This window comes from Cicer arietinum, chromosome 6 (assembly GCF_000331145.2).
Source record: "Cicer arietinum cultivar CDC Frontier isolate Library 1 chromosome 6, Cicar.CDCFrontier_v2.0, whole genome shotgun sequence".
NCBI classification, from domain to species: domain Eukaryota; kingdom Viridiplantae; phylum Streptophyta; class Magnoliopsida; order Fabales; family Fabaceae; genus Cicer; species Cicer arietinum.
In genome coordinates, this window is record NC_021165.2 from 20,590,512 (window position 1) to 20,617,444 (window position 26,933).

Genomic DNA, 26,933 nt, shown 5'->3' on the forward strand with positions numbered 1-26,933 from the left:
AAAAAGAACAACTACATCAGAGGCCAAAACAATCGCTTGTACATGACTCATTTAAACATCCATACAACCATGCGCAAAAATATATAACCACAATTTTCAGAGCAAGAAGCCAAGATACATAATAAATTAAGAGAAGTAAATTCACAAAATGAAAGACGCTGGCAGAATGAAGCACTGGAATCAACAATAGGTGTGCTTTTTTTCCCCCTTAATCTTTTTAAATTGAAGCCAATTTATAGTTCGTACTGTTGAGATGAGGTAGCAGAAGTATGACTGAAACCTAACCTGTAAGTAAAGTCATCTTTTCATCCATGTCTGGTTCTGTCTCAGAAGAATCTGAATCTGTATCAGAAACAGTAGAGTCTGTTTCTGAAGAGCCAGATTCAACATCATCCATAAACGTTGATTCAGTCTCTCCCACCAAAGAACCACGATAAGGAAACTCCCTTCCGAGTTTTGGAGATGGTGTCTCAACAAGGGCTAGTCTCTCTTTGTAATCAAGAGAATCAGTAGACTCGGTTGGAAAATAAAAATGCTTGCTCCTCTTTGTCGGGTATGCTATTTGCCTAGCTCCTGGAAAAAGAACCACATTCAGATTATACCCTAGAACAAATAACTGATTTTTACCAATGAAATAGGATTAATTTGTATGCCTTATTATTAAATATTGCACGCTCAATCTCTCATCTGGTCATTTTCTTGTCTAAAGAATTTTACCATTCGCCATGCAAAGACTGTCACTTGCAAGAGCCCGAGCACCCTCATTGACTGAATTTTTCTGAGAAACGTTAGGATCCACAGGAGATGAAAGCTTCCCTTTCAGAGGGGCAATTTTGAGTCCAAAATCCTGCAAGTCTCTCATCCGAGGAGTCGCTTCAGAGAGATCTACTTCCATACTGACTTGATTGCCATCCCTTGCTACCTCCAAAGGAAAACAACCTCCACCAACAATATCATTTTCACAAGACACGTATGATCTAAAATTTGCATGTTTTTCGTTATTGTTTCCCTGTGTTTCCACCGACAACCCTACGACACCCTTTTTAACCGAACTAGACGTTCTGCGATCGGTTCGATCAGAAGCAACAGCTAATTTTGCTTGCTTTTTCACCAATTGCCTCTCAAGTTCAAGAGCATGAAGAACAGCATCTTCACGGCGGGCATATTTCTCTCTTTTCTTCAACGGCATCTCATGCGAAGATTCAACCCTTTCAATACATTCATCAAACTCGCCGCAACGGAATGCCTTTACACGTTTAGATTTCTCCAAGTTGTACCAATCCCTGCAAATAATGATCAACCACCAAATAACAGATAAATTAACAACCATAAAAACTGCTAAGAATGCTAAAACACAGACATTAGTGATCTGTACATCTCATATGCATAGTCATTAACATAACAACATGAAGCTAATAATGATCCTAACCTCTCCACATATATGAGCAGATTATATAATTCTACACGGATTATGGTAGCTAACTGAGTTGCTAAGACGCAATTAATTAATTAATTAATTAGTATAATGTAAGAAAACGTGAAAGGTGGAGTAGTTAAGTTTACAACTGAAAGGAGAGAGAGAGAGAGAGAGAGAGAGAGAGAGAGAGAGAGAGAGAGAGTTACACGCTAGCGTCTTCCCTGCCGAGAAGTTTAACCGGAGTTCCTGAACGAGGAGAAGTGAGATGAGAAGCGGCGATATCATCGGGGTCAATTATTTGACCCGGCCACCACGACCCGTTTCTCCGGCGAACCCATACGATGGATCCAACGCCGAAATCCATTATCCGTTTAAACCCTCACGTTCTTAGGAAGGAGAAGAATGAGGGTGGTTGTGGCTTAGGTCAGCCAGCGGAGGATCCGGGAACCGTCGTAAGTGGATGAATCATGACCCTATTAGTGTAAACTGGGTTAGGGCAAATGTATTCAGTTTTGGGGAAATTTCTTTTTTTTTTTTTGGAACTCAATTTTGATCTTTGCTATAATTTTTTTTCTTCCTAATCCTTGTTTTTTCTCCGCTTACGGCTTGGGGTTGGGTTGAATTGTGAATTTTTTTTTTTTTAATTGTGAATTTGTCGGTGGTTAAATGTGTATTTGCCTTACAAAATTATAATACTGCAGTTTTATTTTGATTTATTAATTTTTTTAAAATATAGTAATAATATATCAGTCTTACATTTTGACCAAAATAAAGTTTTCCTTAAAAGTTAATAATGTTTTCACTTTTTTCATCTTTATAATTTTATTTAGATCGATAGATTACAGTAGAATATAATAAAAATTAATGAAGTTATGTTATTTTGACATTTTAAAAATAAGTGGAACATAATGAGATTTATTTTATTTTATTTTATCTTTCAATTTAATTCATATAACTAAATATTAATTTTTTTAAGCGTTAACAACTTAAAAAATTATATTCAATTTATACATTGTTAAAAAAATTCTTAATTTTAGTGGAATAGATTATTATATCTTTTAAACATACATACAAAAAATTATTTAAAAATTTAAATGATACACATGAATTAATTTAAAAGTATTAATAAAAATTTTCTATGAAAAATATTTGAATGTCTACTTTTTGAAAAAAAAAATAAGAGAGACTAAAATTGAAATATTTCATATAAGCACAATTGTTTTTGTTGTCCCTTAAGTTAATTTCAAGTAACATTTATGTCATTTATATTTATTTATTTTCTCTAATTTTGTATTTTATTTAATTTCAATTAACAATTTGATTTTTTATGTTTTAAAATGTCAACAATATTATCATTTTTTTTACAAAAATTTAAAAATTCATCAAAATTTTTAAACAAAATTCATAAAATGAACTATCATCTTCAATATAGTGCAAATTTAATGAAATTCATAACTCAAGTTTTTAAATAAACTCGTATTTTCATTATTTATTAAATAATTTTATGTTGTTGGAGATGAAAATATTAGTCTATTCATATTTGAGTTATACATTTGATTAATATATGAATTTTATTGAAATTGGTAATAAATTTTATGAATTTTGTTTGAAGATTTTGTAAATAAATGATAACCCTGTTGACATTTTAAGATATAAGTGATTAAATTGTTACTTAAAATTAAATAAAATACTAAATCTATAAAAATAAAATAAAAAACTAAAATATTATCTGAAATTAAGTTAAGAGACCGTATAAACAATTATGTCAATTATATATTTTAGACTCTCTTATCAAGATTGAACAATTACAAATACACTTGAATGTGAAAACTACTTAATTGTATGAAATCCACATTTGGCGAAGATGATACAAAATTACTTAGATTTCTTAATAATTTTAAAAATATAAAATTTTAATAAAAGCTCATGTGAGTAGTTGGCAACTAAATATTTTTTGAATAAAATATGAAAATTTAACTAATTTGTGCATATTTTATAACATAGTGTATGAAAAAAGAAAGTAAAGACTAAATATTACCATTAAATAAGATAAATGGTTAAAAATATTATTTTGCCTTTAACACTTGATGTCATCAATTAAAGTACCCTCCGTACTATATTTTTTAATTTTATAAAATCTCATTATTTTATTTTTAGTCATTATAACTTTTATTTTTAAATTTTGATCTTTAATTTTAAATCAACTTTGACATATTTTTTAAATTTTTGAATGATTTTTAGCTTTAATGTTTAAAATATTATAAATTTTTTTTTACAAAAGTTTAGAATTTTTTTGTAAATATAAATTAAATATAAGTTTTTAAACACTGAAAACTTAAAAATCCATCTTTAATTTATTTTTTATTAAAAAATTAGACATGTCTAAATATTATTGATAAAAATTATTCAATATTTGAAGATAAATCATAGATAAAAAACTAAATAAAACATTTTAAGAAATTGGAGAGATTTTTCAGAGTGACTAAAAAGCAAATAGTAAAATTTGATAAAGATTAAAAGTTTATCTAAAAATTATTGTAGTTTTATTATTTATTAAAAAACAAATAAGAATCAATTAAAATTGATTTTCTTAAAACAAATACAAAACCATTATGTCCCCTCCTCCTCTCACCATGGTTGAACCATTCTACGGAGTACAATTTTTGATTTACTATTCCTGCGATCATATTTATATACTCATCACACACCCACTCCCTCCATTCTTCTTCACATGTTCATGTCACACTATATCTCTTCTCCCCATAACTGATTCATTATCGAGCTGCGATTTAATTTTTATCCTTTCCAATGAATCGCTTAAAGGGTGGTTGGCGCTGCCTATCCAAATCCAATATTAACAACCTTCTCGATTATCACCCAAACGTTGTTGAAATTCGCAACTCCATCATTCTATCTCGCCCATTCGGAACCTCCACCAACACTGGAAACAAAGTGGATGATCATCAATTGAGCAGGGACTTTTTCGTCAACTTGTGGGTTTCCGAAAGTAAATTCACAAACCCCAGAGGGAAGAAATTTATCAAATGTGGAGGTGTTAATCTTGACCCTAGATGGTTTTCTGCTTCGTCTGTTGATGCTGTTGCGAAGAACGGTGAACGGGTCTTGAAGCAACCTCCTATTAGCCAATCTGTTTCTGAATTTTCTCAACCGGAATCTCCAGAAGAGGTCAATTTCGTTTCCTTAGTTTCTTTTGTTTTTTTGCTTTATATAATTTGCATAGGGTTTGTTTGGAAATTGGATTGAATTATCTGAGCTTATGTACTAGCATAATTACTTGCTGACGGTTTGGTAAAGCTTAGGGAAGCAAGTTATCACATTTCCTTAACTTGTGAAAACAACTTATATAGCTTTTGCGAACATGTTTGACCTTTTTTTTAAGAAATAGCTTATGCACTAGTAGTTATATGATAAATGTTTATTTTTAAGAAATAGCTTATGCACTAGTAGTTATATGATAAATGTTTATGCTATAAGCACTTAATTAAATTGTTTACTCATACAAAGTCATATATTGTTATGGAATTTTAGCTTTGACTATAGTAATGTATGAGGGCTTTCAGAAAAATTAAGGAAATATGGTTGGTCTATGTAGTTTCAGGCTAATCATTGTGTGTTATGGTGCTAGTTTATTTTGTAAACCAAACAATATAGTATTGGTATTTCAGACTATGTGATAGAACACTGCAACTTAAGAGGAACGAGGGTCCAAAGAGTGGGCCCCACTCACCCAAGTCACAATCCTCACACACATTTAGTTTCTAGAACAATGGACGGAGGGAATATAAGCTAGTTAATAATGTCTCTTATTCTACTGATATTCCATTAAAGGAATGAGGGAAGGGGAAATGGAAAAGACATTCAATTTCAAGAAGGATGAATGGAAGGAATAAAAGCTAGTTAATAACGTCTCTTATTTTATGTTATAAGAATGTGGGAATAGGAAGAGGGGAGGGTATTCAGAAAATATTTTAAGAAATAATTAGGGAAATTCTTTCTCTGGTTAGGAGAAATTTTGCTCTGGTTTAGGAGTTCTTAGAACTCTGGTTTTGTTTTTCTTTTTGCATCCTTTCCTGATCTTGTCGTTGTAAGGGATACTACTCTGAATTTTAAAAAATAATATACCTTTTTCTTTCATTAAAATTTTGAGTTCTATCACTATGACTTGAGTTGAATTGGTGCACGATTAAGGACTAGCTTGAATTAGCTTTTAGCTTGTGGCATATTTTTTCGGTTAAAATAAGTTTAGAATTCTTCACTTGAGAAAAATACTTATAAGCCTAGGAGTGTTTATGGACAAGTTAAACAAGAGAGCTTTTGAAAAATTGAGACATAGAAGCTATAGTTCAATATTTGTTAAGTTGTTCAAATATGTTTTTGTTCCATATTCACTTGATGAGAAGTTTATCCAAATTGACTCGATGCCTCCAGTCAGGTAGATTAAAATTGAGGCTGCAATCAGACGGAGTTTGGAAAAACAAAAGGTCTTTTTCAGAAGTTACATTTTCTAGCTAAAGAGGATAGCAGCACCTTTTTACTTAGTTTTTGTTTTTTTCTTTGAAAAGATTATCCAATGAAAGTTTTTTAGGCATATTTTCTTCACTAAAAGGCTCTTTAAAATTATTATAAAGAAACATGATTAAGACACCCTAATTTTAAATCCTTTATTTGAAATTTAACTTGGAGATGTTCTGCTTTCCCCCTCTTGATCTTTGTTAGGCCAAAGTAGCACCTCTGCTTGCCAGGTCCAACTTGCTAATTACCAGAGATATTGAGTGGGCAAATCTTGTATTGGGATTTGAACAGGTGATCCTCTTTATTTTTTAATGGATGGTTCCTTTAGTTATACCTGTCACAGAAGCAACTTTTTTAATAGTCTAGTTCATTTATCATCCTTCTCATTAAATATGATGGATAATTTGTATGCTGAGGCTGTAGGACATTGCTCCAGTATCTTCTAAAAAAGTTATAAGTCTTGACTTTTGTTCATGACATAAGGTCTAACTTTGTGATTTTGTTGGGTTGTATTGAAGGAAAATCGTTATGCCATTGTAGATCCATGCTACCCACAGTCGGTTAGTGATAATTCTAATCTCACGTTCTCTACTCAGTAATAGCGTTTGCATATTACTTCTTTGCATAGCTCGTTATAATAATAGTTGACATTGTTTGCTTTTTGTTATGATTCAGCCTGTTGGTTTAATTCTTGAACAGAGCAACGTCATTACGAGACAGGTATTCAATTCGATAACTTGATCTTCACTCCCTTTGATTGCTTATTCTGTACAATGTTTTACTTATGATCCCCACGAAAAGAAATTAATAATTGCATTGTCCATTTCACCATCATTTTACAATCAACTAGAACTTTGCGCATATGATAGATAGAATGGTTTTCGTTGTATTATTCATTTTATAGCATTCCATACATGTAGTCTGTTCTTTTTCCTAGAAGAAGATAAAGGAGAAGCTAATACTTTAAAAGCAGAGGGTGACACATCTAGGTTAACTACTTCATAAAGGAAAAGAAACAACTTGGACAGGGATTTCTTTTTATTTTATTTTGCAACTAATCATTTATCAGTCAATAGTCAATACTCAAGTCCCCCATTGTAGTTTGTCATAAGGATTCAGAAAAGGAAATAGATAAACCTGTACAAAAAAAAATTCCCAAGATAATGGGCATTCCTTCAATTGTAGTAATATGAATCAGCTTAAATGGCTTTTGCTAAATCACCTCCCAGTCTAGATCTTATGTTCAATACTTCACTCCCAATCAGATTTGCCTAGCGATGCGATTCAGTTTTAAACTATTAACTTCATAGATTATATGGGAATGGGAGGATAGGCACACCTTAATTGAATTGAACTTTAATATAAGGGAAAACATCACTAAAATTCCCTGAGGTCTTCTTAAAAATCACAAATAGCCTCTCTAGTTTTAAAGTAAACACCAATCTCCCCTAATTTTTCTCAAAAGGACACCCTTCCCCCCTGGCACTGTCTGTTCTCTGTTAAGGCTCTTTCATCTCATTCTCATGGCTACTCAACACTTTCACTCACACTTTCATCTCAAGGCTCTTTCATTTGCCACCTTGCAGATCTAATTTTTCAAATTGTTTGCTTATCAAATCCCTAATTTTTAAAATCAACTTTGTTGTTTTGGACCTTATGTGCCTTTTGCATCGACCATGAAATTCATTTTGTATGAGGCGTGAAACTCAAATATGGACCCCATGTTAACTTTTTAATTCCTTTCATATCAGCCATGAAATTTCATCAGAGCTTCAAGAATGATGTACAGAGATTTATCTCTCCATTGCTTTGGGAACAATGTTCGGAAATGAACTCCGTTCACGAACTCAGCTCACGAAAAATGAGTGCGGGTTAAACCACTCTGTTTCTTTGGGGGATAGATAGAGAAGATAACAAATAGTAACCTTAGAGTTTTTTCATTTATTTACTTCTCTAACCCGAGTTTCACATTGTCAAAATGAGGGGAGGCAAGTGTTTTTGCAAAACTCGAAGGGGTGTGAGTGACATTTGAATAGACTTAAGGGGAGGTGAGTGTAATTTTCCCTTAATATAATATCCCAAAGTAAAAAATCTCCTTACAACACAGTTATTAACACCCACTCGAAATTTTGACACAATTGATTATAACAGTGTCATGTAATTAATTATATAGACTGAAAATACTGTTTTGACTTGTCTAGGTTTTGGATTATCACAGTGTCATCTTATTTGCTAACTTTTACATGGGTGTCTATTAGTAAGCCCTCTTCTATCTATCCTGAGAAAAATCTTCCATCTAGGTGACACGTGGAAAAATTTAACACATCTATTTCACACCATTTGTCCTTGCATCAATTCAATCTTGCATGGGGATCTTAAACAGTTTAGTCTAAAGAGGGAAATAAATCTAAAGTTGGATATTAGCAGTTCAGATTTGGGCAGTTTGTGCAATGACCAAGGTCTGATATTAGTGGTATATAATTCAGTGGTGAATTCGGCAATGGGTTCTTGACTTATACTATATATCTTGGTTTGCAAATCTTAATTTGATCTTTTTGCTGTCTCTCTACGATTCATCTTTGTATTATGATTTTTTGATGTTTTTTTTTTGCATTCCACTTCATCCTTTCTTGCTGCAGTTGCTTCGTCTAAGGAGGCCTTTTGTTGCACAGATAACTGATGCTATGGGGAATGAGCTCTTTAGAGTAAGAAAAATATTTTTTTTGTACTGCTTTTTTAATAAATGTGGACATTTATCGGGATCCACACTAGTGTTGTAAGTAGAGCAGCTGTCTTTGATTAATTTCTCCTCTAGCTTGAGTTAAACGAGTATGCTTTTCGATTGTTAGGTCCGTAGACCCTTTTGGTGGATAACAAGCTCAATTTATGCGGAAATTGATGGTAAGGTATGCCATTTTTGTTCAATGTTGCCCATTGTTGTTGCGTCATTACGTTGTTTATAAGCACTTTGGCTGTTAATTATGTCAAATCCTCTCTTCAGGAAATTGGAGTAGTTCATAGACGGTGGCATCTCTGGAGAAGAATCTATGATTTGTACCTCGGGTAATATCTAGATAATATGTTTTGAGTTGCAGATATTTTAATTAATTATGGATAAAATATGTTTTTAGGCCTTTTAATCTATGTTTTTTGCATTTTGAACTGGTCTCAGTAATATGTATTGTTTGTTTTATTTTAGTCCCTATAAGATACTTGTATTTCTGTTTTAGCTCCATAATTTATTTGGTTTATATTCAATTAGTCTCTGCATCAAAAAGACTCAAATGGAAAAACAATATATTAAAGAGACTAAAACCAAAAAAAAAAAAGGTATAATACAGGAACTTAAACATACAAAAATTATTACAGAACCTAAAACATGTTTAAGCCATTAATTGCAAAAATTGTTACATACTTTGTTGCCCTTTTTTTTGGTCTCGTAGACTTAAATATTTTATTTCAATAAATTTAATGTGTTCAAAACATGATATAAGCACAAAGTTTTAGTGCACTATCTTTGCCATATTAAAAGTCTTGCAGTTGTGCGATAATTTTTTTCTTGAATACATGATTCTATGTACTTCTGGCTTATTTTATTGGTTTTATTTGGATTACTTTTACTGAAAAGCTTAAATAAGTTTCCCTTTTGCATGAAACGCAAAGCCTGACAGAACAAGTTTTGCAGGAATAAGCAATTTGCGGTAGTTGAGAATCCGGGCTTGTGGAATTGGACATTCACCTTGAAAGATAAAGATGGCGAGGTGCTTGGTCAAATAGATCGTGATTGGAGGGGTTTTGGCTTTGAGGTTGGATTTTCACTTTCCCTTTTCTTTTTTTATATATAAAAAACTTTTGGTATTGTTTTCTTTGTTCAAATACTTGCTAGTTGTTCATTACTGTTCTCTTTTGGCAGGGTCATTCTTGTTCTAAACATAACTAGTAAAATTTTCTTTTCACAATTTGTATTGCATTGTCGGGATTTCCATTTTGTTCTGTTCTACAAAATTAATCCAAATTTGTTAACTTTATGAAATTAATTAGTTATTAACAGTGAGGATTAAAGAATTTTAATTACTTAAAGTCTTCTGGGGGATTGATCTAATCAATTGTTTCCATTAGGATTTAAAAATGTAAATATGGATTATAATTTGTGCATGTTTGGCAGATTTGTAGAAAATTGATTTTGCATTAAAACTATGTTTGCTACCCAAACACAAGCTACAAAATGTCACTTTTGCAATGAATAAAAATACCGTTTGACGTACTTTGACAAAAACATTTGCATAATTTAATATTATATTATTACTTAAACACCTATTAATAATTTTACATCTAAAAGTGATTTTTATCAATACTATCCAAACAATATTCATAATGTTAAAATACTTTTCAAAAAGAAATCAATATAGTCAAACATCCTTTTAAAAAAAATATACTCAAAACACACTTTTGACTAAAATCAATTTTGTTCAATTTTACAAATTCTAATTCAAGTATTAACTTAAACAACTTTGATTAGGTATAGCATCCAGGGGTTAGGATTTGTTTTGACAGGATTTACCCCCAGTAAAGGGAATTTTAAAACTTTAAGGGGTTGGTTCAAATTTTTCTTAAATAAGTTCTCCTGCCATTTTCCCTGACTATCAAGTAAAGATAGCCGGCCCCTCTATTGGCTGTGCACCAGATATTCCTGCCTCTTGTTTTTTCTTATTTCATTAGTGCTACAGTTTTAACTCTATGTCTTCTATCACAGTACTACTTGTTGAACTGTTGTTGCTGAGTCATTTAACTGGACTGGACTGAACCGAAGGATTTCATGTTCAATTTTTGCCGCTTTCTTATCTTCTCTATTGAAGTTCAATCTTGATTAACGATAACTATAATTTTCCTGAAATGTGCAGATTCTAACTGATGCTGGTCAGTATGTGATTCGATTCGGATGTTCTGATCCCAGCTCCAAGATTGGCCTTGCTACTGCGGTCAGAATTTCCCTATCTCTTGGGAAAATTAATAACTCTCCAATTTTCTTAAATTAATTGATACGCTGTTCTTTCTGCAGATTCAAGACCTTGATGTCAGACGGCCACTGACCCTCGCAGAGAGAGCCGTTGCGGTGGCTCTTGCAATATCACTAGATAATGACTACTTCTCAAGACATGGAGGCTGGTAAGTTATTTGGATCTTTAGCATGACAGTGTTTTATGTAAATAAACTCTTCAGAAACTTTTGACCTTGGACTTCATGTACTTTTTTTGTTGCCCACTTTTTTGTCTGGTTCTCTTGTTCAGATTTGCCAATAGTTGGAAAGTTGGAATTGGTATTGATTTTTTCTCTCTCTTAATTTCTTTGGGTTTCTAGGGGATTACCCTTCATTGACGTCGGCGAGTAAATTTGATTTGACAGAGTATCATCTGATTATCTATTGGCAATTGTAATCCCTGAAGCCATTCTTTACCAAGTAGTGTTTAAATTGGTGTTCTAAGCTATAACACCAAGGATGACTCCATTCACGTACTCATGATATAGGTGGTACTGGCTCTATTTGTTCATGTCACAAAATGAGAATTTTAACTCTGCTATTTACTTTTGTCTTTTGATTTATTTTACTGGATGATAAGGGCATGAACGCATGAGGTAAATCCTGATTATTGCTTTGTTAGTTGGTTAACAGTAAACTAAAAAACCAAAATTATCCTTGTACTTTCAACCCGTTTTCATTTTGGTCCCTTCAAAATTTACACAGCTTCTGGGACCTTTGATTTTAAACTGGTTTCAGTGTCAAGTCATGTGGGTAATGCCAATGTTCATAGAAACGAACAATAATTTTGAAGGGGGAATTTCAGTGGGCATCTTGGATTATGATTTTAAAAGATTTGACTGTGATGAAAAAAATATTGCAGTATTCAATTAAGACTTCTCTTTACATCCCATGGGATTTCACAGGATTCTCGATCCTTATTTCTTTTATCTCTTTTCTTCCCTCTCCCCCTTCATCTCTCCTCCATTCGGTATTGTTCTTCACTTATTTTTATTTTTACATGAATATTGGCTTCTCTTGCACGTTGTTGAACAAAATCTTTCTTTCGAAGAATCATTATAAAGACAACACAAAAAAATCAAAATATGTTATTTCGCATTTTAAAAGCAACTATTAAAATTAATATCCACTTACCAACTTTAATAATAAAAATTATATTTACATTTTAAATATTTGTTTGTTGAATTATATTTAGTATGGTGCATGTAATTCATGCTGTGAGTATATTTATATTTTTATTAAATAGTATAGTATGATAATTTAACATCAAACATATTAAATTATTTGTTCAAGAGTACTGATGAGATGGTTCGGGACTGTTTTAGTTCAACCATAAATCTTGAGTTGTAACACAACGAGATTAGTCATTAGTGTAAAAGATACTCGGGTTACACATATATAAAATATTAAATTATTCTATAAAACATTGTAATGTTACTTAAAGGCGATGTGAAACAAGAGAATTGGAAACCCAAAGGCGATGAATATACATACTATAAACACAATTGAAAACAAGTGAAATTAATATGGATAAGTAATTGCTCGTATATCAAACTTATTTATATTATCACTTTATATCATTTTAATAATTATTTTGATATATAAATGAAAGATGAGAGGAAGTAATATCAACAGTTAGATAAAAAAGATTGAATTCCTTAAATAAAACATGTGTTCACAATGAATTTGTTTTATATTAATAATTGATTGTTAAATAAATAATTGATGTTACTCACTTTACTAATTTTCCACTTTAAATAAGTCAAATTGGTTCACAATATATATTTTGGTTTGGTATCGTGAAAGAATAATAAATTTATACATAAAATAATCTAAATTAATTGCTAGTTATAAATAAATTAAAAAATATTACATCAAGATTTAGCGTACGCTTTGGTTGTACAAGTTATTGGCAATATTATAAATAAAATAGTCAAAAATAAGGTGAGTTCTATCTTCGAAAATTCTAACGATGGTCGATAATATTTAAAAATAATAATATTTTGTGACTTTTTTCATTTTTATGAATAAAAAGTGATATGATTGATGTTGATTTAATATAACACTTTCTCAATCATAAAATTAATGACGATCATTAACGTCTATGTCCAAAATATGATATTTGTAGTTGTTGAAATTTTATTTTTTTTTTAAAATGGCCCTCTATTATTTAAGTCACTTTCTCAGTCATAAAATTAAACACGATCACTAACGTCTACCTCTAAGAGATAACATTTGTAGTTATTAAAATTTTAAATATTTTTTAAAAATAGTCATAGTATACCATAATCAATTATACCTAAAAATAAAAGATAAAAATTAAAGAAAATATTACTACAAAAGTTGATATTCCTTCTATTGGTGTAGAAATTTCAATTTTCTAAGTGAAAATACAATTATTATGTTGAATTTATTTGAGATATGTATATTAATAAAAGCAATTTCGTATTCAATTTTATTTAAAATAATTTGTAATTATCAAATGTTTGTGAGCTCATTTTTACTTAGTGCAATGTATAGACTCCTAAATTAGTGTTAGTATAAATATTTAATGCTTATTATTATGATGAAAAATCTAACAATGTGTTATAGATGTGTTTTCTATGATAACTTTTCCAATTTAAATTTTTAATCCTTGTAATTTATTCGTGACAAAATTTATCGTATTATATATTTAATAAAGTGCTGCTAAATTTCACCAAAAGTTATCCTGCACATGCAGCAGCTTCTATCTACTGTTTTTATTTTTTTTCAACAAAAAGAGATAAAATTAAATATTAAAGATATAAAATCATATTCATACCATTGAAATAGAGTGTCTTCAACGACAATATGAGTGAAAACAATCTGAAATTCGCCAAAAAACGACCCATGCATATCAGACCTCCGAATGCCGGAACGATCGTCGCCTCTGCAAGTCCGCCGCAAACGTATAACTCCAACTTCTATGGTCAACTAGTCGTTGTTATTCATAGCCTCCACTGGCGAAAAGTAGTGCAGTTGCGAGATCGAATCAAAACCAAAAAGTTAATACACGTTTATAAGTTGAAGAGATAAGTTCAACACAATAGTAGTAGCGGTTCATAACGGTAAATTACGATGTAATAAAAAGAAAAAGAAAAATGATTAGCAACTAGGACACGTCATTCATGAAACTTCTTAAAAAGCTTTTACTCTATTTTTCAACATTTTCCTATAAAATTTGGTGTATATAAATATTAATATTAATACTGGGTATTTATTTATATGAAAAAATTTCTGATATTTTGAAAGGAGGTATGTGCGAAATATCTGATTTTATTTTAATTTGTTAACATATATTAAAATATTTTGAAAAAATCAAACAAAAAATAGTAATTCAGACAAAATTTAAATTTTTGAGAAGATTAAGAGTAGGAAAACAAACTTAAAAATAAAATAAAAGATACCATCACAATTTGGATCAGCACAATTGGGCCGCGCGTAGGCCCACACAACTAAGCGAAAACCTGAAAAAAAATTGTGAGACTCCATCACAACTCAGAAAGACAGATTTCTTTCAGTCTCACGTCGCTTCCGATCTCCGGCCGCCGCTTTCTCCTCCTCCTTGCTTCTCATCTATCGCGCGCGCATCATCCTCCCGCTCTTCGTTTGTAAGTTTTCCTTTGATTTCGTTTGTTCAACACATAGATTATTTTTCAAGTTGCTACTTGCACTCAGATTTCGTTTGATTTGCCTGTACTTATCACATATTTCGTTTCTTCTTACGAATTATTTACTTTCAGTTTGCTTGCATCTACTTTTTGTGCTGATAAAAGTTCCCTGCGCTTGTCACATATTTCGTTTTACTTATGTTTGATTTGCATCTACTTAGTGTGTGCTGTTCATTTCAGATTCTCATATTAGTTTTTTCTTTTTCTTTTTTTAATTATGATTTGTATGAGCTTGCAATATAGAAGTTAATACCAGTGCTGAAAAGTGTTTTAATGATTGTCAATAATTGGAAACTCCATCACCATTTGTTCAAGTGACTTGTATTTAACTTTCTAAATCTTAGTTTTTATTTTATTTAATATTGATAAATTCTCGTTGATGTGAATAGAATTTGACAGTAGTTGGCCGTAAGGGAATGGCTGAACTTTGGCTAGATTAGCAGTAGTATTCTTTTGATTGTAATAACAAACTTGTTTTAGTGACTACATGTTTGATTTCACGGTGGGATTGGTAAAATCATGGTGAGCCGCTGTTATTTTGCTAATTCCACCGTGAAACCAAACTTGTTTGCATCCGTCTAAAGTTGATGGAAATTTTGCTTCCTTTTATTTATCTAGTATTTTTTATGGAAAAATGTTTATTTTTATTTCAGATTACTTTTCCGAAAGCATTTCAAATGGTTGATAGCAATATTTCTTCTGGATCACCTGAAGAGACTCAAAATCCCAACCCAGATGGGAATGCACCTTCTGAAAGTGATCTTGCATTGGATAATCTAGCACAAAAAGTTCAAGAATCTCTATCTCTGGAAAACAGACATAAGTTTTGGGAAACCCAACCTGTTGGTCAGTTCAAAGATATAGGGAACTCTAGTTTGCCAGAAGGCTCTATTGAACCTCCAACCCCCTTATCTGAGGTTAAACAGGAACCATACAACCTTCCTAACCTCTATGAATGGGTTACTTGTGACGTTCACGACGAGCAGATGTGCGATGAGATATACACCCTTCTTGCTAATAATTATGTTGAGGATGATGAGAACATGTTTAGGTTTAATTATTCAAAGGAATTTCTGCGCTGGGCCCTGCAACCTCCTGGGTACTTCAAGAGTTGGCATATTGGTGTCCGTGTTAAAAGTTCCAAGAAGATGGTTGCCTTTATAACAGGTGTTCCTGCCCGAATTCGAGTTCGTGATGAGGTTGTTAGTATGGCGGAAATTAATTTTCTGTGTGTTCACAAGAAGCTTCGAACAAAAAGGCTTGCTCCCGTCATGATCAAAGAGGTTACCAGGAGGGTGCACTTGGAGAATATATGGCAGGCTGCATACACTGCCGGAGTGGTTCTTCCTACACCAGTAGCAACTTGCCAATACTGGCACAGATCCTTGAATCCCAAGAAGCTGATTGATGTTGGTTTCTCTCGGCTTGGTGCACGGATGACAATGAGTAGAACTATCAAGCTTTACAAGCTACCAGAATCAACAGTCACACCAGGGTTTAGAAAGATGGAAATTCATGATGTTCCTGCGGTTACAAGGCTGATTAAGAATTATTTGAGCCATTTTATTGTTGCGCCTGATTTTGATGAAAATGACGTGGAGCATTGGCTTCTTCCAAGGAAGAATGTTGTTGATAGTTATCTGGTTGAAAGTCCTGAAACTCATGAGGTCACTGACTTTTGTAGTTTTTACACACTTCCTTCTACTATCCTTGGCAACCCAAATTATTCAACTTTGAAAGCAGCCTATTCATTTTACAACGTTTCAACAACTACCCCTTTGCTACAGCTGATGAATGATGCTCTCATTGTAGCAAAACAGAAGGATTATGATGTTTTCAACGCTTTGGATGTCATGCAAAATGAAATCTTTTTGAAGGAACTGAAATTTGGACCAGGTGATGGTAAACTTCATTATTATCTTTACAACTACCGAGTAAGGCATGCATTAAAGCCGTCAGAGCTTGGGCTTGTGCTTCTGTAGTCCAAAATTTGGAAATTTATGGTATGGACGAATTAGAAATCATGATGATTTTGCTGATAGACTCTGTATGTTTGCATATTATGTGGTGATCCATTGTTAGACCTTAAATTTTGCTTTACTTTTGAACAAAGTTTAAGTCCTTCTCAGAGGCAATTCTGGAGGGTCAGTGCCTGCCATAACTGGTAGAACTCGAGGATTCCAAGTCCTGATTGCTATTTTTGTTTATGCTGATGTCCTTTTTAATTTAATTTAAGTTTTTGCCTTTTTTTAGGTCAAAAAGTGTTTTTCTTCCAACATTCTTTTTCGCAAAACATGTGATCACATGATCCTTCACATCTTTGGTTGGTAACTGGAAATCTAATGATATTCAGTGTGGCATTCATGTTCATGTTCAAATCAACTCAAAAAGAATCTGCAAACAAATTATAAAACTCAATTGAAAGGATTTAATTTATAAATACTGTCATTACTGTTGAATCAGTAAAAATATTTGTTTTTTTTACCAAAACTGCCTTTAAAGTCATCCTATTAATGATTGTAATGTGTTGACAGGAGAAATTTATTTATACTTACAATGCATAACAATTAAATGGATGATTGTAACCAGAATGGGTTAGATCTCACAAAATGTTGCTATGTGAAAATTGTAATTATTGATGAATTGTTAATTTCAATAGTTCATTCCTTTTAAGCTTATCATACATCATTGTATAAAAGTAAGGCAAAAAAAATAAGGTACCACGTAGTCTACCTTAAATAGCAGCCCATACTTTTCTCACAAGCAACAGCACCCCATGCTATACTTATAATCCTTATATCATCATCATGTTCCGAAAAGAAAATTAAGATGTTTTTGGTAAACAAATAAAAGTACATGATGTATGTAAAAAAAGTAAAAGCTGATGAAAATTATATTGTTAAACCACGAAGAATTTGTGCCACCCAATTTAAGTAATATGCAAGAAATTGTAGCTTTATTTAAAATAAAAAAAAGATAGTAACATGATATTTTATGTTCTATTAACTTTTAAATAGTTTATTATAATAGAGATTTATTAAATTTATTCAATCTATTCATTTCACAAATCTTTGATATAATTGTAGTTTTTGTCCCTCTATTTTAGCTAAATCACGAAAATAGTCCCCTCATTCTATTTCTCTTCAGTTTTGGTTCTCCGAACAAAATTTTGGTCAAAAACTGAATGAAATGTAGTTTTTTTTAAGTCACGCCACACCATTTATGATCATAGATTTCAGGTACAATTGTTAGAGATCTTAAGGCATAGTGTGACTTAAATAAGCACAATAAAATGATAGTTTGTCAATTTTTGGATCAAAATTCGGTTTGGAGACTAAAACTAAGTAGAAACAAAATAGAAGAACTATTTTCGTGATTCAGTTAAAATAAAGGGACTGCAATTAAACCCAAAAAATTTTAAAATAAATTTTAACCTTTACCATTAAATAATTTTTAAAAAGATGACTAATTTCATATGAATTACACCGTGAGTAACAAAAATGAATTGCTCCAATTTATTTTTTTGCTTTCTCTACTATTTTTTTGATGTGTTAACTTAGTGGTAAGAGTTTGACATTGTAACCTCATGAGACAATTCAAATCCCGAAACAATTGTAAAATAATCATTAATACTTATATTATTAAAAATAAATTTTATATTTCTATTTTTAAAAAATTAAATACCACAATATCAACTTTAAGTTTCAAGACAAGAAGTAATATATATTTTTTGAAACTAATTTTAGTATTTGACATTGTATCATATTCTTCGATAAATCATTTGCTTTTACCATCAGCAACTCAGGATGCTGCAATATCAGCAGCTTCCTTTAGCATATATCATCAGAGACAGTGGAAAATACATAGACATCGAACACCACATTCTCATGTAAATGCTAATAATAATATAAGGAAAAAAAAAAGCAATAATTTATGTGTTGGTGTAAATGTTGAATAACGAAATGTGTCAAAGACCTTTAATCCAAAGTGTCAAAGTTTAAGTACTAAATAGTTCAACAATGATTAGGGGGAGAATCTTGAATGAATTCCTCAAGAATGAATCTGGAATTTTATGTGTGCAATATCACACATCTGCGATGAAAAACCTTATTTGAATGGAGCATCCAATTATAAACAGGACGAAATTCATAATATCTGAATGCATTTTTCGGTGAAACATGTACACGAAACTAATAAAACAGTACTAAATCCTAGCAATACATATAAACCAAGTTTTGACTAAAGCAATTTCCAAAAAAAATCAAGTCATGGAAACTGAGTTATACGACCCTGAGTTTTTAATATTGACAAACAGTTAATCAAAAAGACCAAACTGTCGTCTTACGTATGTGTCTTCGTGCACGAATACTGGGTCTTGATTTATTTGAGTTGGAATCTGTGGTTGTCCCATGGCTATGGTCCCTTGATTAGGATATGATGAATCACCAAAAGTGTTGCTACCATTCTTTCCCTTCATTATGGTTATGTAATACATAATTCCAAATGCAACACTAGCAAGGGATAAAACTGCACCACCAGCAAACACTCCAGGTTTTACAACATAGCAGTAGTAGGTGCCAAAGTATACACTCTCTTGTCCGCGCTGATCGTTCAGTGCAGCACCGGTTAGCAACAGGAGAAACGCGAATACGTACGTGAACCTGTTTGAACAGATACTATAATCACAACTGAACAGAAGATAAAAATAGGTGGTATAATTTACAATCCTAGTCACTAGTCAGCATGAAACAATGTATATGATTAGCATTGAACAATAACAAGTAGGTGAATTCAAATTCCAAATATTTTCATTATAAATGCATGCGAGTAACTATACATGTAATCGTGTAGTCTGCTTTTCGGAAATAAACTTGGGCAGAAGTTTGGATCAGTCATCTAACTAGATTTTGACAATCTTGAATAATGTATTAGAAAAGGTTGTGATATCCTTTGTACACACACTTTGCAAATAAAATGTTGTTTTCTATAATTTACAAGATTTGTGCCTCATTATCTTATAATACAAGCAAACTTAAAATTTTAAACATTTTCGCTTGTCAGCATGTATAATATGTGATGACTGAACCTTGCTATATAATCAGCACTTAACTCCACCAACTTGCTTCATTTGATTTTTAAACAGAAGTAAAATCTATTTATTCACACCATCTGAAAGTTCAAATTGCTTCTCACACAATCTATCTTCAATATCAAAAAACAAATGTATTGCTTTCCACACAACATTTACAGAACAGACCATCACAAATAAAATCATAAACATGAAGAACACAAGAAATGTTCATTATTTAAAAGAAAATCAATGGAATATAGTTGGCATTCGGCAATCTACTTCAAATATACTACTTGCCTATCAATTCAGGTCTGCTCTGTTCAGAGCCAATTCCTCTTTAATCACAAAAATCACAAGCTGATACCGGCCGAAGTTATTGTGCCTCAGTAGGATAATCCAATTTACTCTACCAGCACAGTCAAACAAAAATATAACAATAAAAAAATAGAAAGCGAAAATTACCAGGAGAAAACAAAGCAGACCAGTGCCACAGTCCAATTGGAATCAGGGACCCGCACACTTCTTCTGCAACAAATGCAGCCAGTTGAAATATTTATGATAATTTGAGATATCATAAGGGTCAGCGCCGCAGTTAAACCAAGTGGTAAAGCCGGACTTCGAGGATACGTGCACTGATTTGGTGAAATAAACTGAATTTGAGAAGCCTGAAGAAGTTACAAAGTAATTGTAATAGTTAATATATCATCTTTCATTCATAATGAATGTTGAACATAAAATGTTAAAGCACAAAATACACTAAACAAAGAACAGAAGGTACCGAGCCTTCAAGAGGTTTTTTAACCAACACTGGAATAATATATTACTAAATTCTAATCAGTATAACATTTTATGTGAACGACATATTATTATTATTATTACTTTTTCCTTTCACTCCCTCCAAAAGATTGATGTAAAATTCATTGTATCTAACTTGGTGCTCAGTATCAGATTCATTCAGACCCTATTAATTCCAAAATTGGGAAAAAGAAAAGAACATTCAACAAAATAGTTAAGATTAAAGACAAAAATGAAAGAAAAAAAAAATTAAAACTTTACTTGGTAAGATTAAAATTTATAGTCAAAAAAGTTTTAATCTGATTGACTCAACAAAAAAGATTTTTACCAGGATAAAGCAGTCAACTTTTTAACTACTAGTAGATGTAGCCAAATTCCTTAGAGTAAATAATCAAATAAAAGTTCTTAAGTCCTAACTCAACAGAATGCCGAAATTGTTAGGTTGAACATCATGTGTTGGGTTCAAACTCAGAGATATCGCACTTGTGTGTGAGTTTCTGGTGGTATTTTCTATCCCGTCTACATACAACAACGAACAACAAGTAAAAGGGAAAACTTAATGAACAATTCATGAATTGTAATGTACAGTATAGGTAAAGCAAAATCATAAAAGATAAACAGTGAAATCAGCTACAAGAAATGGGGGGATCAATGAAATTTCTCAATTTAAAGACTATATATTTGAAAATTTTGCACATGATCCGAAATTATACTTTAAGTGTACCCTTTACTATGTATCAACCAAAACTACTAAACCTAACATTCAGAGATAAATAAATCACAAGAACTAAGCAAAAGATTAAAACTTTACTTGATGGTTTTTCTGGGCAACCAAGGTATGAAAATAAATTTTAAAAAAAAAAAAAAAAAAACAGAAACCTTAATCCTTGTAGCTTCAGCAGCAAAGCTGGTTACAGCAGACAAGAGCCCTAAGAAGCCCACAAAGCAGCAAACAACCATAACTTTTCTCTCCATTTTCTCTTTTGATCTGTGTGTGTTGTGTTTGTGTTTTTGAGAGTCTCTTTCAGTGAGTCAGTGTTATGGAGAATAAAAGTTGGTGTGAATAGTGTGGCCAGGGAATGTGGTCCTGTCTCGACTCAAATAGCTCCAAAATCTTAAATATGATTCATTCATAAATTAGTTAATAATACTTATCAGAATAAAATAATGCGGAAATAGTAGTTAATAAATACTTGTTTATTGTTGAGTAAAAAGAAAAACTTGTTTCTTGCTTTTTTGAGCAAAAACGCTTTCTTTTTTTTAATTTATTATATTAAATATATAAACGAATACGACAAATAACTGATTATTTATTGTTATGCTGTATTTCTAAATATTGAAAAGACGTGGTTAACTAGTCCATCGGTCTATTTAATTCACTTTTTGCGAGAGAAAAATAATTAAAAAATAGATTTTTTTTTTTATAAATTGAATTTTGAGATTTCGTCGGAGAGTGTCTCAAGATTTAAAGAAATTGAACTTTGAATCAATCTTCATTGGTGAAAAAAATGAAAACGATTTTATTTGTCTCTATTTAGTTTGATTTTATAAAATTTTAATTAAACTAAATTAGTTCTCAAGATATGAACTAAACTAAATTAATAAAAATCGTGTTAGTTTGATTTGGTTTGAATTAGTTCAATCTAATTGACATTTAAAAAAAAATTATTTTATAAAAGACTAAAGAAAAAAAACTTGTCAAAACACAATTAATTTTTTATAATATTATTATTAAAATTAGTACATAAATTATAATAAAAAAATATATGTGATGATTAAAAATACATGAATATCCCTATAAAAAAATTATATGAATACAACATATTTTATAGCACTATTAATGTAGTGTGAAATAAAAATATTAAATACAGTGGGTTTTTTTTTAAAATATAGTCAATATTAATAATTAGTTGTTAAATTTGTTAAAGTAGTTAAATTTGTGATCTCTTTGTCATTCCAGCTCCCTCAAATCACTTTATGACTCCCTTAATAAATATAGTGGTTTAGTTTGAATATAGTGATGATCAATTTTGAATGGAGCAAAACTATTATCCAAATCAATAGATGTCTAGTTTGATTGACTTTAGTTTGAATCCAAACATGAAAAATCGAACCAATTTAATTTGTTTGGATTGGATCTTCAAAGTTCATCGACTCATTAATTTGATTCTTACACCTCTAGTTTTATCTTGTAATAAATTAATTTAGGAGTTATTCGTGAGTTGTTTAAGTTTAACTCATTCGAACTTTAATCAAACTTGTTTTTTTAAATAGACAAACAAGTCAAATATAAGATTAAACTTGATTATCACATAAATCAAAATTATTAGATTAAAAACTATTTATATCTATAAATTTTAATATTAATCGATAATCATTTTTTATGCCATCAAAATATATTAAATTTAATATTACAATCACATTATTGACATTAATATTAATCCAAGACACGGGGTCTCCTCATGAACATTAGCTTTCCTAGTATGTCTAACATGGTCCTTGTTTGACAATTAAGATGCATTAATTAAATTGATGACTTTATAAGAGTGAATTTATCCCGCTTTGTTTCCAATGACGTTTCCTTGGATGGCATCGCAGCAACAACAACCTTTGAATCCACGTTAATTTCCACAGCCCCATACATTCCCAAACACTATAATTGGCGATAAAGCATTGCAAAAATTAAATCCAAAATTTGTGTGCGCAGCATCTCACCATTTACGTCAATGTGTTTTTTAAGAACATTTGAAAGGATTTATTTAAAGTTGCCTTATGATATCTGAAAAGCTAAAATAAAATGTTATAATCTCGTTTCTATAACATGCTGAGATAATTTATAAAAACATAATAACAGTTTATATTAAATTTATGCTGAGAATATTCTTATGAGTTTTGGTCAAGTACAAATAAACATGAATTCAGTGTTTATATTATTGAATAACGTGAACTCAAATTGTTTACTCAAACATCCATTCGACTCAAACAAGAACTCGATTTTCTTTCTCTATAAAAATAACACCAACTTCAATTCTAATGTCAACAACTCAACAAGCCTAGCAACAAAGGGACAAATAACCTACAAGCAGCCTCGCATGAAAAATAACACCAACTTCAATTCGATTGTTAAATCATATATAATCATTATACCTTCATCGATGAGATATTCAGTTAATTTATAATTTCTATAAAATTTTATAAATGATTTCCATTCATAGATTGAGTTGGATAATTTCACAACATAAAAAAAAAAAGTGGTGTAAGTGAAATTTGGATTCCTTGCAATAGACATCTAACATATCACACACACAGTCACTCTCTCTCTCTCTCACACACACACACTAATGCATATTATATATATACTATATGGCCATATAGAGAATTGAATAAAGAAAATTAGTACAATCAAAATTATAAACAGTCCAGTAGTCCCACGCTTGAAAGAAGACGGGTAAGAAGCAGGGTAGAATAAAAAAGCGCAAAGATATATGCTGGATGTAATAGGCTCAACTCAAATGCCTGAATTACATGAAATTCTGCTCTACTTTTAAGAGATATATATGCGGTGTTTATCACATAACATTTATAGCATCCAAATAACAGGCAAGCACAAGTCTGTCAATAAGCAAGTTCCTTGGACCCTTTACTTTTAATGAACAACCAGAAGCTTCAATGAAATACTCATTCTTAGTACTAGAATAACAGTAAAATTTGATTATATAATACTTGGGTACACTGGTCCCTTAGAGAGACCAAGGCGAACTTCCATTCCATGATGCATGTCCAATGGCCGCAAAGTCTCTGATTCATGGGGGTCTGCATGCAACATTAACAACATTGAGAGAGAGGTACCAACAACAACAAAGTACCATTTGCCAATGAACCCATCCATCCATACATAATTCCTTATCATGGATCCTAATTCCTGACAGAACCAATCCAATAGCTAAAACTCTTGACATATTGTGAGTAAGGTGGACTAATAATAACTTCGGTAGTGTTGTGAAATTCATATTGCATACTTAAAATACTAAAACTAGTGGATACAAATTATGCATCTATCTTATAAAAACATGTTAAAATTATAATTATAATGCTAATAAAATCATAACACAGCAAAATATCAATATCAATGCAAATTCACAATATGTCTGAATCAGTTTTGAAAATTTTAGTATAGATTACTCTGTAAGATCCCAGAACCATCATTAATAATTCAAAGTGTCAATTAAGTCCATGCAACCTTTATAATCATCTCAAAACAAACGGAATCTAATTGCAGGTGCCCCATCATAATCACAACAAAGCTCAATAAACATTGATCTACACAACTACAATCATCTCAAAACAAAAAGGAACCTAATTACATATACCTAAAAACATCTTATTCCGATTAATATAATCCATATCTAAAAAAGTTTAATATAATGTTTAAAGGTTTACAGCATAAGTTCTTTCCAAAGCTTAGTTATGCATAAAAAAAAAATCCAAAAGACCAAAAAAGTTAAACCAACCAGAAAAACAATTCATGACATAAGAAATCCAACTATATCATGCAGGTACTACTAATAATAGAGTTCATGTCAGATGTTAATGAAGCTTAATTATAATATCTCATTTTCATTCAGTGAATGAAGCATAATAACTTGATAATTAACAGTAATGATTTCATGTTAATGAAGTATAATTCTAATATAACATGCAGGGAACACAAAAACAAAAAATGAAAGAAAAATCATATCACCATTTAGGAAATCCTCAAAACCAAAGTGATCAAGACTTCCTGTTACAGACTCCAAACCCAGCATTGAAGAAGGAATTACTCCAGGAGGTCTCTGGAACCTACAAGCAACAATGGTACAAGATCAAATTAAGATCACTCTCCCTTTTTAATAAAAATATTTTAACCAATTTTTTTCTACAACAAAAAATAACACCAGATCTCCACCAAGAGTTAAATCTCTGCACACCCAATCACATAAGGCAGCCAACCAACACGACAATGTTAGTTAATCACATCCTTACATCAATAGTTGTTCTGGCATTCACACACCAACACACTTTTAGTGTACATTCTTATTCCATTGTCCTATGTCCCTAACCTATTATATGAACTGTGGCAAAACTTTCTACTATACAAATTTAAACACTCACTACCTACTAATAAAAATAAGGCTTCATCATGTCACGTTATCACTGAAATTAATAGTTACCTGACTTTGGGATCATTCAATGAATTTAGACTCGTATAATAAATAAGTAAAATTCCAAATAGTTGCACGTACCGAGAAAGAATTTGCCTGTCAAGTTCCTCCTTGAGTGGAAAAGCAGCTCCATACAAGTTCACTTTGCATTGCCTCTTCATAGCTTCTTCCGCCCCCTTTACCTAACAATAACACCCAAAAGAAAAAAGAACACACAGTACACTTCAAAAACCGAACTCAGACATAAACATAATATTCTGTAAAATTAGACGGGAATTTAGGTTTTCTTCAGTCATTTTTTTCCAAAACCCTAATTAAAAGGGAGAACAGCTAACAGCAGAAATTAGATGAAAGCAGTTGAAAAAACAATGATTAGATCGGATAAAGGTAAAGGCAGAATGATTAAAACATGAAATTGAGAGAGAGAGATTACGGATTGGAGGGATGATTCGAGAGGGTGAGAACCGACGATGTCGCTTTTGACTCCGTGGAGTCCGAAGCGAAGCGCATCGTTTTGGAGACCACCGATTTGGTGTGCAATGGTTTTAGATGTATCCTCCATCTTTTCTTTGTTTTGTTTTCGATCTTCTCTTCTCTTCTCTTCTTCTGTTTTGTTTCAGTATCAAGTTTCAACAGTCAAAACCCAATATTGCAGAAACATCATTTTATACACGCTTAAAAGATTTCTTTCTTATTACGTTATTAATTAATTCATTACTTAATTCACTGCTAATAATAATAACTACAAACTAAATTACTCTTTTTTAGGTATTATTCTTAGGTTTCACTTTAATCTATTAATTTTTTTTTAGTCCCTTAAATTACCAATATTAGTTCTTAAACACTTTGCTCTATTATGTTGTTATTTTTGTTATGTCTTATTCCTTTTAGTTTTTTAATTTATAATCGTTTAAATTTCAATGTTATACACTATTATAAATGATATATATCTATAATTTAAGATACTAAAGTGTTTAATATTTATAATTTTAAAAAACTAAAATTGAATGAAAAAAATTTAAATGATCAAAATTTATCACGTTTGTAATTTAAGAGACTAAAATAAATGTATAAAATTTAAGAGATCCAAGTAAAAATTAAAAATAACTTAAAAAATCAAAAATATAAGCTAGCTTAATAATAATATTACAATATTTCTACTAGATGAGTTTGCTCATAAAATATA

General features: G+C 31.1%; 5 protein-coding genes across 6 annotated transcripts in view; 2 read left to right on the plus strand and 3 right to left on the minus strand.

Annotated features, from left to right (window-relative positions):
- The window catches only part of LOC101494295 (uncharacterized protein At1g51745-like), a 4,189-nt gene extending 2,150 nt beyond the window's left edge, over positions 1-2,039 (minus strand). Inside the window, exons 1-3 of the mRNA XM_004505560.4 lie at positions 1,624-2,039; positions 718-1,283; positions 286-573 (exon numbers count right to left, since the gene is read on the minus strand). Of these exons, the coding sequence (XP_004505617.1) occupies positions 286-573; positions 718-1,283; positions 1,624-1,781 (1,012 nt within the window). The 5' untranslated portion in view covers positions 1,782-2,039. The remainder of the gene's footprint in view (positions 1-285; positions 574-717; positions 1,284-1,623) is intronic.
- A 2,008-nt stretch (positions 2,040-4,047) lies between these two features.
- Positions 4,048-11,716, plus strand: LOC101494605 (altered inheritance rate of mitochondria protein 25). Its single transcript, XM_004505561.4, has 11 exons — positions 4,048-4,603; positions 6,155-6,241; positions 6,469-6,510; positions 6,626-6,670; positions 8,590-8,655; positions 8,800-8,856; positions 8,952-9,013; positions 9,636-9,756; positions 10,852-10,929; positions 11,010-11,116; positions 11,309-11,716. Exons 1-11 carry the CDS (start codon positions 4,226-4,228, stop codon positions 11,337-11,339), a joined length of 1,074 nt encoding a protein of 357 aa, XP_004505618.1. The 5' UTR covers positions 4,048-4,225; the 3' UTR covers positions 11,340-11,716.
- A 2,773-nt stretch (positions 11,717-14,489) lies between these two features.
- LOC101494918 (glycylpeptide N-tetradecanoyltransferase 1-like) lies at positions 14,490-16,941 on the plus strand. The gene is made up of 2 exons (XM_004505562.4): positions 14,490-14,620; positions 15,334-16,941. Exon 2 carries the CDS (start codon positions 15,358-15,360, stop codon positions 16,660-16,662), a length of 1,305 nt encoding a protein of 434 aa, XP_004505619.1. The 5' UTR covers positions 14,490-14,620; positions 15,334-15,357; the 3' UTR covers positions 16,663-16,941.
- Positions 16,942-18,748: 1,807 nt separating this feature from the next.
- On the minus strand, positions 18,749-21,636 carry LOC101495253 (protein VASCULATURE COMPLEXITY AND CONNECTIVITY). The gene is made up of 3 exons (XM_004505563.4): positions 21,426-21,636; positions 20,214-20,416; positions 18,749-19,341 (listed from the first exon to the last, which is right to left on the minus strand). The coding sequence occupies exons 1-3, from the start codon at positions 21,519-21,521 to the stop codon at positions 18,996-18,998; spliced, it is 645 nt and encodes a 214-aa protein (XP_004505620.1). The 5' UTR covers positions 21,522-21,636; the 3' UTR covers positions 18,749-18,995.
- A 2,294-nt stretch (positions 21,637-23,930) lies between these two features.
- On the minus strand, positions 23,931-26,401 carry LOC101495574 (cyclin-B1-2-like). Of its 2 annotated transcripts, none has more exons than XM_012717201.3 (4): positions 26,181-26,401; positions 25,829-25,929; positions 25,288-25,385; positions 23,931-24,468 (listed from the first exon to the last, which is right to left on the minus strand). In XM_012717201.3, the coding sequence occupies exons 1-4, from the start codon at positions 26,307-26,309 to the stop codon at positions 24,350-24,352; spliced, it is 447 nt and encodes a 148-aa protein (XP_012572655.1). In that variant the 5' UTR covers positions 26,310-26,401; the 3' UTR covers positions 23,931-24,349. The 2 variants fall into 2 exon arrangements, with proteins under 2 accessions (XP_012572655.1, XP_004505621.1); XM_004505564.4 differs by having other exon boundaries at positions 23,931-24,359; positions 26,181-26,398.
- Between the last annotated feature and the right edge of the window lie 532 nt (positions 26,402-26,933).

What these genes read in the sequence shown, in the direction of transcription:
- LOC101494605 (XM_004505561.4), top strand. Translation starts at nt 4,226, where the DNA reads ATGAATCGCTTAAAGGGTGGTTGGCGCTGCCTATCCAAATCCAATATT. An exon ending in AACCGGAATCTCCAGAAGAG is followed by an intron (nt 4,604 to 6,154) that starts GTCAATTTCGTT and finishes GATCTTTGTTAG; the next exon opens with GCCAAAGTAGCACCTCTGCT. An exon ending in AGATTGGCCTTGCTACTGCG is followed by an intron (nt 10,930 to 11,009) that starts GTCAGAATTTCC and finishes TTCTTTCTGCAG; the next exon opens with ATTCAAGACCTTGATGTCAG.
- LOC101494918 (XM_004505562.4), top strand. Translation starts at nt 15,358, where the DNA reads ATGGTTGATAGCAATATTTCTTCTGGATCACCTGAAGAGACTCAAAAT.
- LOC101495253 (XM_004505563.4), bottom strand. Translation starts at nt 21,521, where the DNA reads ATGGAGAGAAAAGTTATGGTTGTTTGCTGCTTTGTGGGCTTCTTAGGG. An exon ending in CTGAAGCTACAAGGATTAAG is followed by an intron (nt 20,417 to 21,425) that starts GTTTCTGTTTTT and finishes TAACTTCTTCAG; the next exon opens with GCTTCTCAAATTCAGTTTAT. An exon ending in GTCTGCTTTGTTTTCTCCTG is followed by an intron (nt 19,342 to 20,213) that starts GTAATTTTCGCT and finishes CTGTTCAAACAG; the next exon opens with GTTCACGTACGTATTCGCGT.
- LOC101495574 (XM_012717201.3), bottom strand. Translation starts at nt 26,309, where the DNA reads ATGGAGGATACATCTAAAACCATTGCACACCAAATCGGTGGTCTCCAA. An exon ending in TCGAATCATCCCTCCAATCC is followed by an intron (nt 25,930 to 26,180) that starts GTAATCTCTCTC and finishes TGTTATTGTTAG; the next exon opens with GTAAAGGGGGCGGAAGAAGC. An exon ending in GACAGGCAAATTCTTTCTCG is followed by an intron (nt 25,386 to 25,828) that starts GTACGTGCAACT and finishes TGTTGCTTGTAG; the next exon opens with GTTCCAGAGACCTCCTGGAG.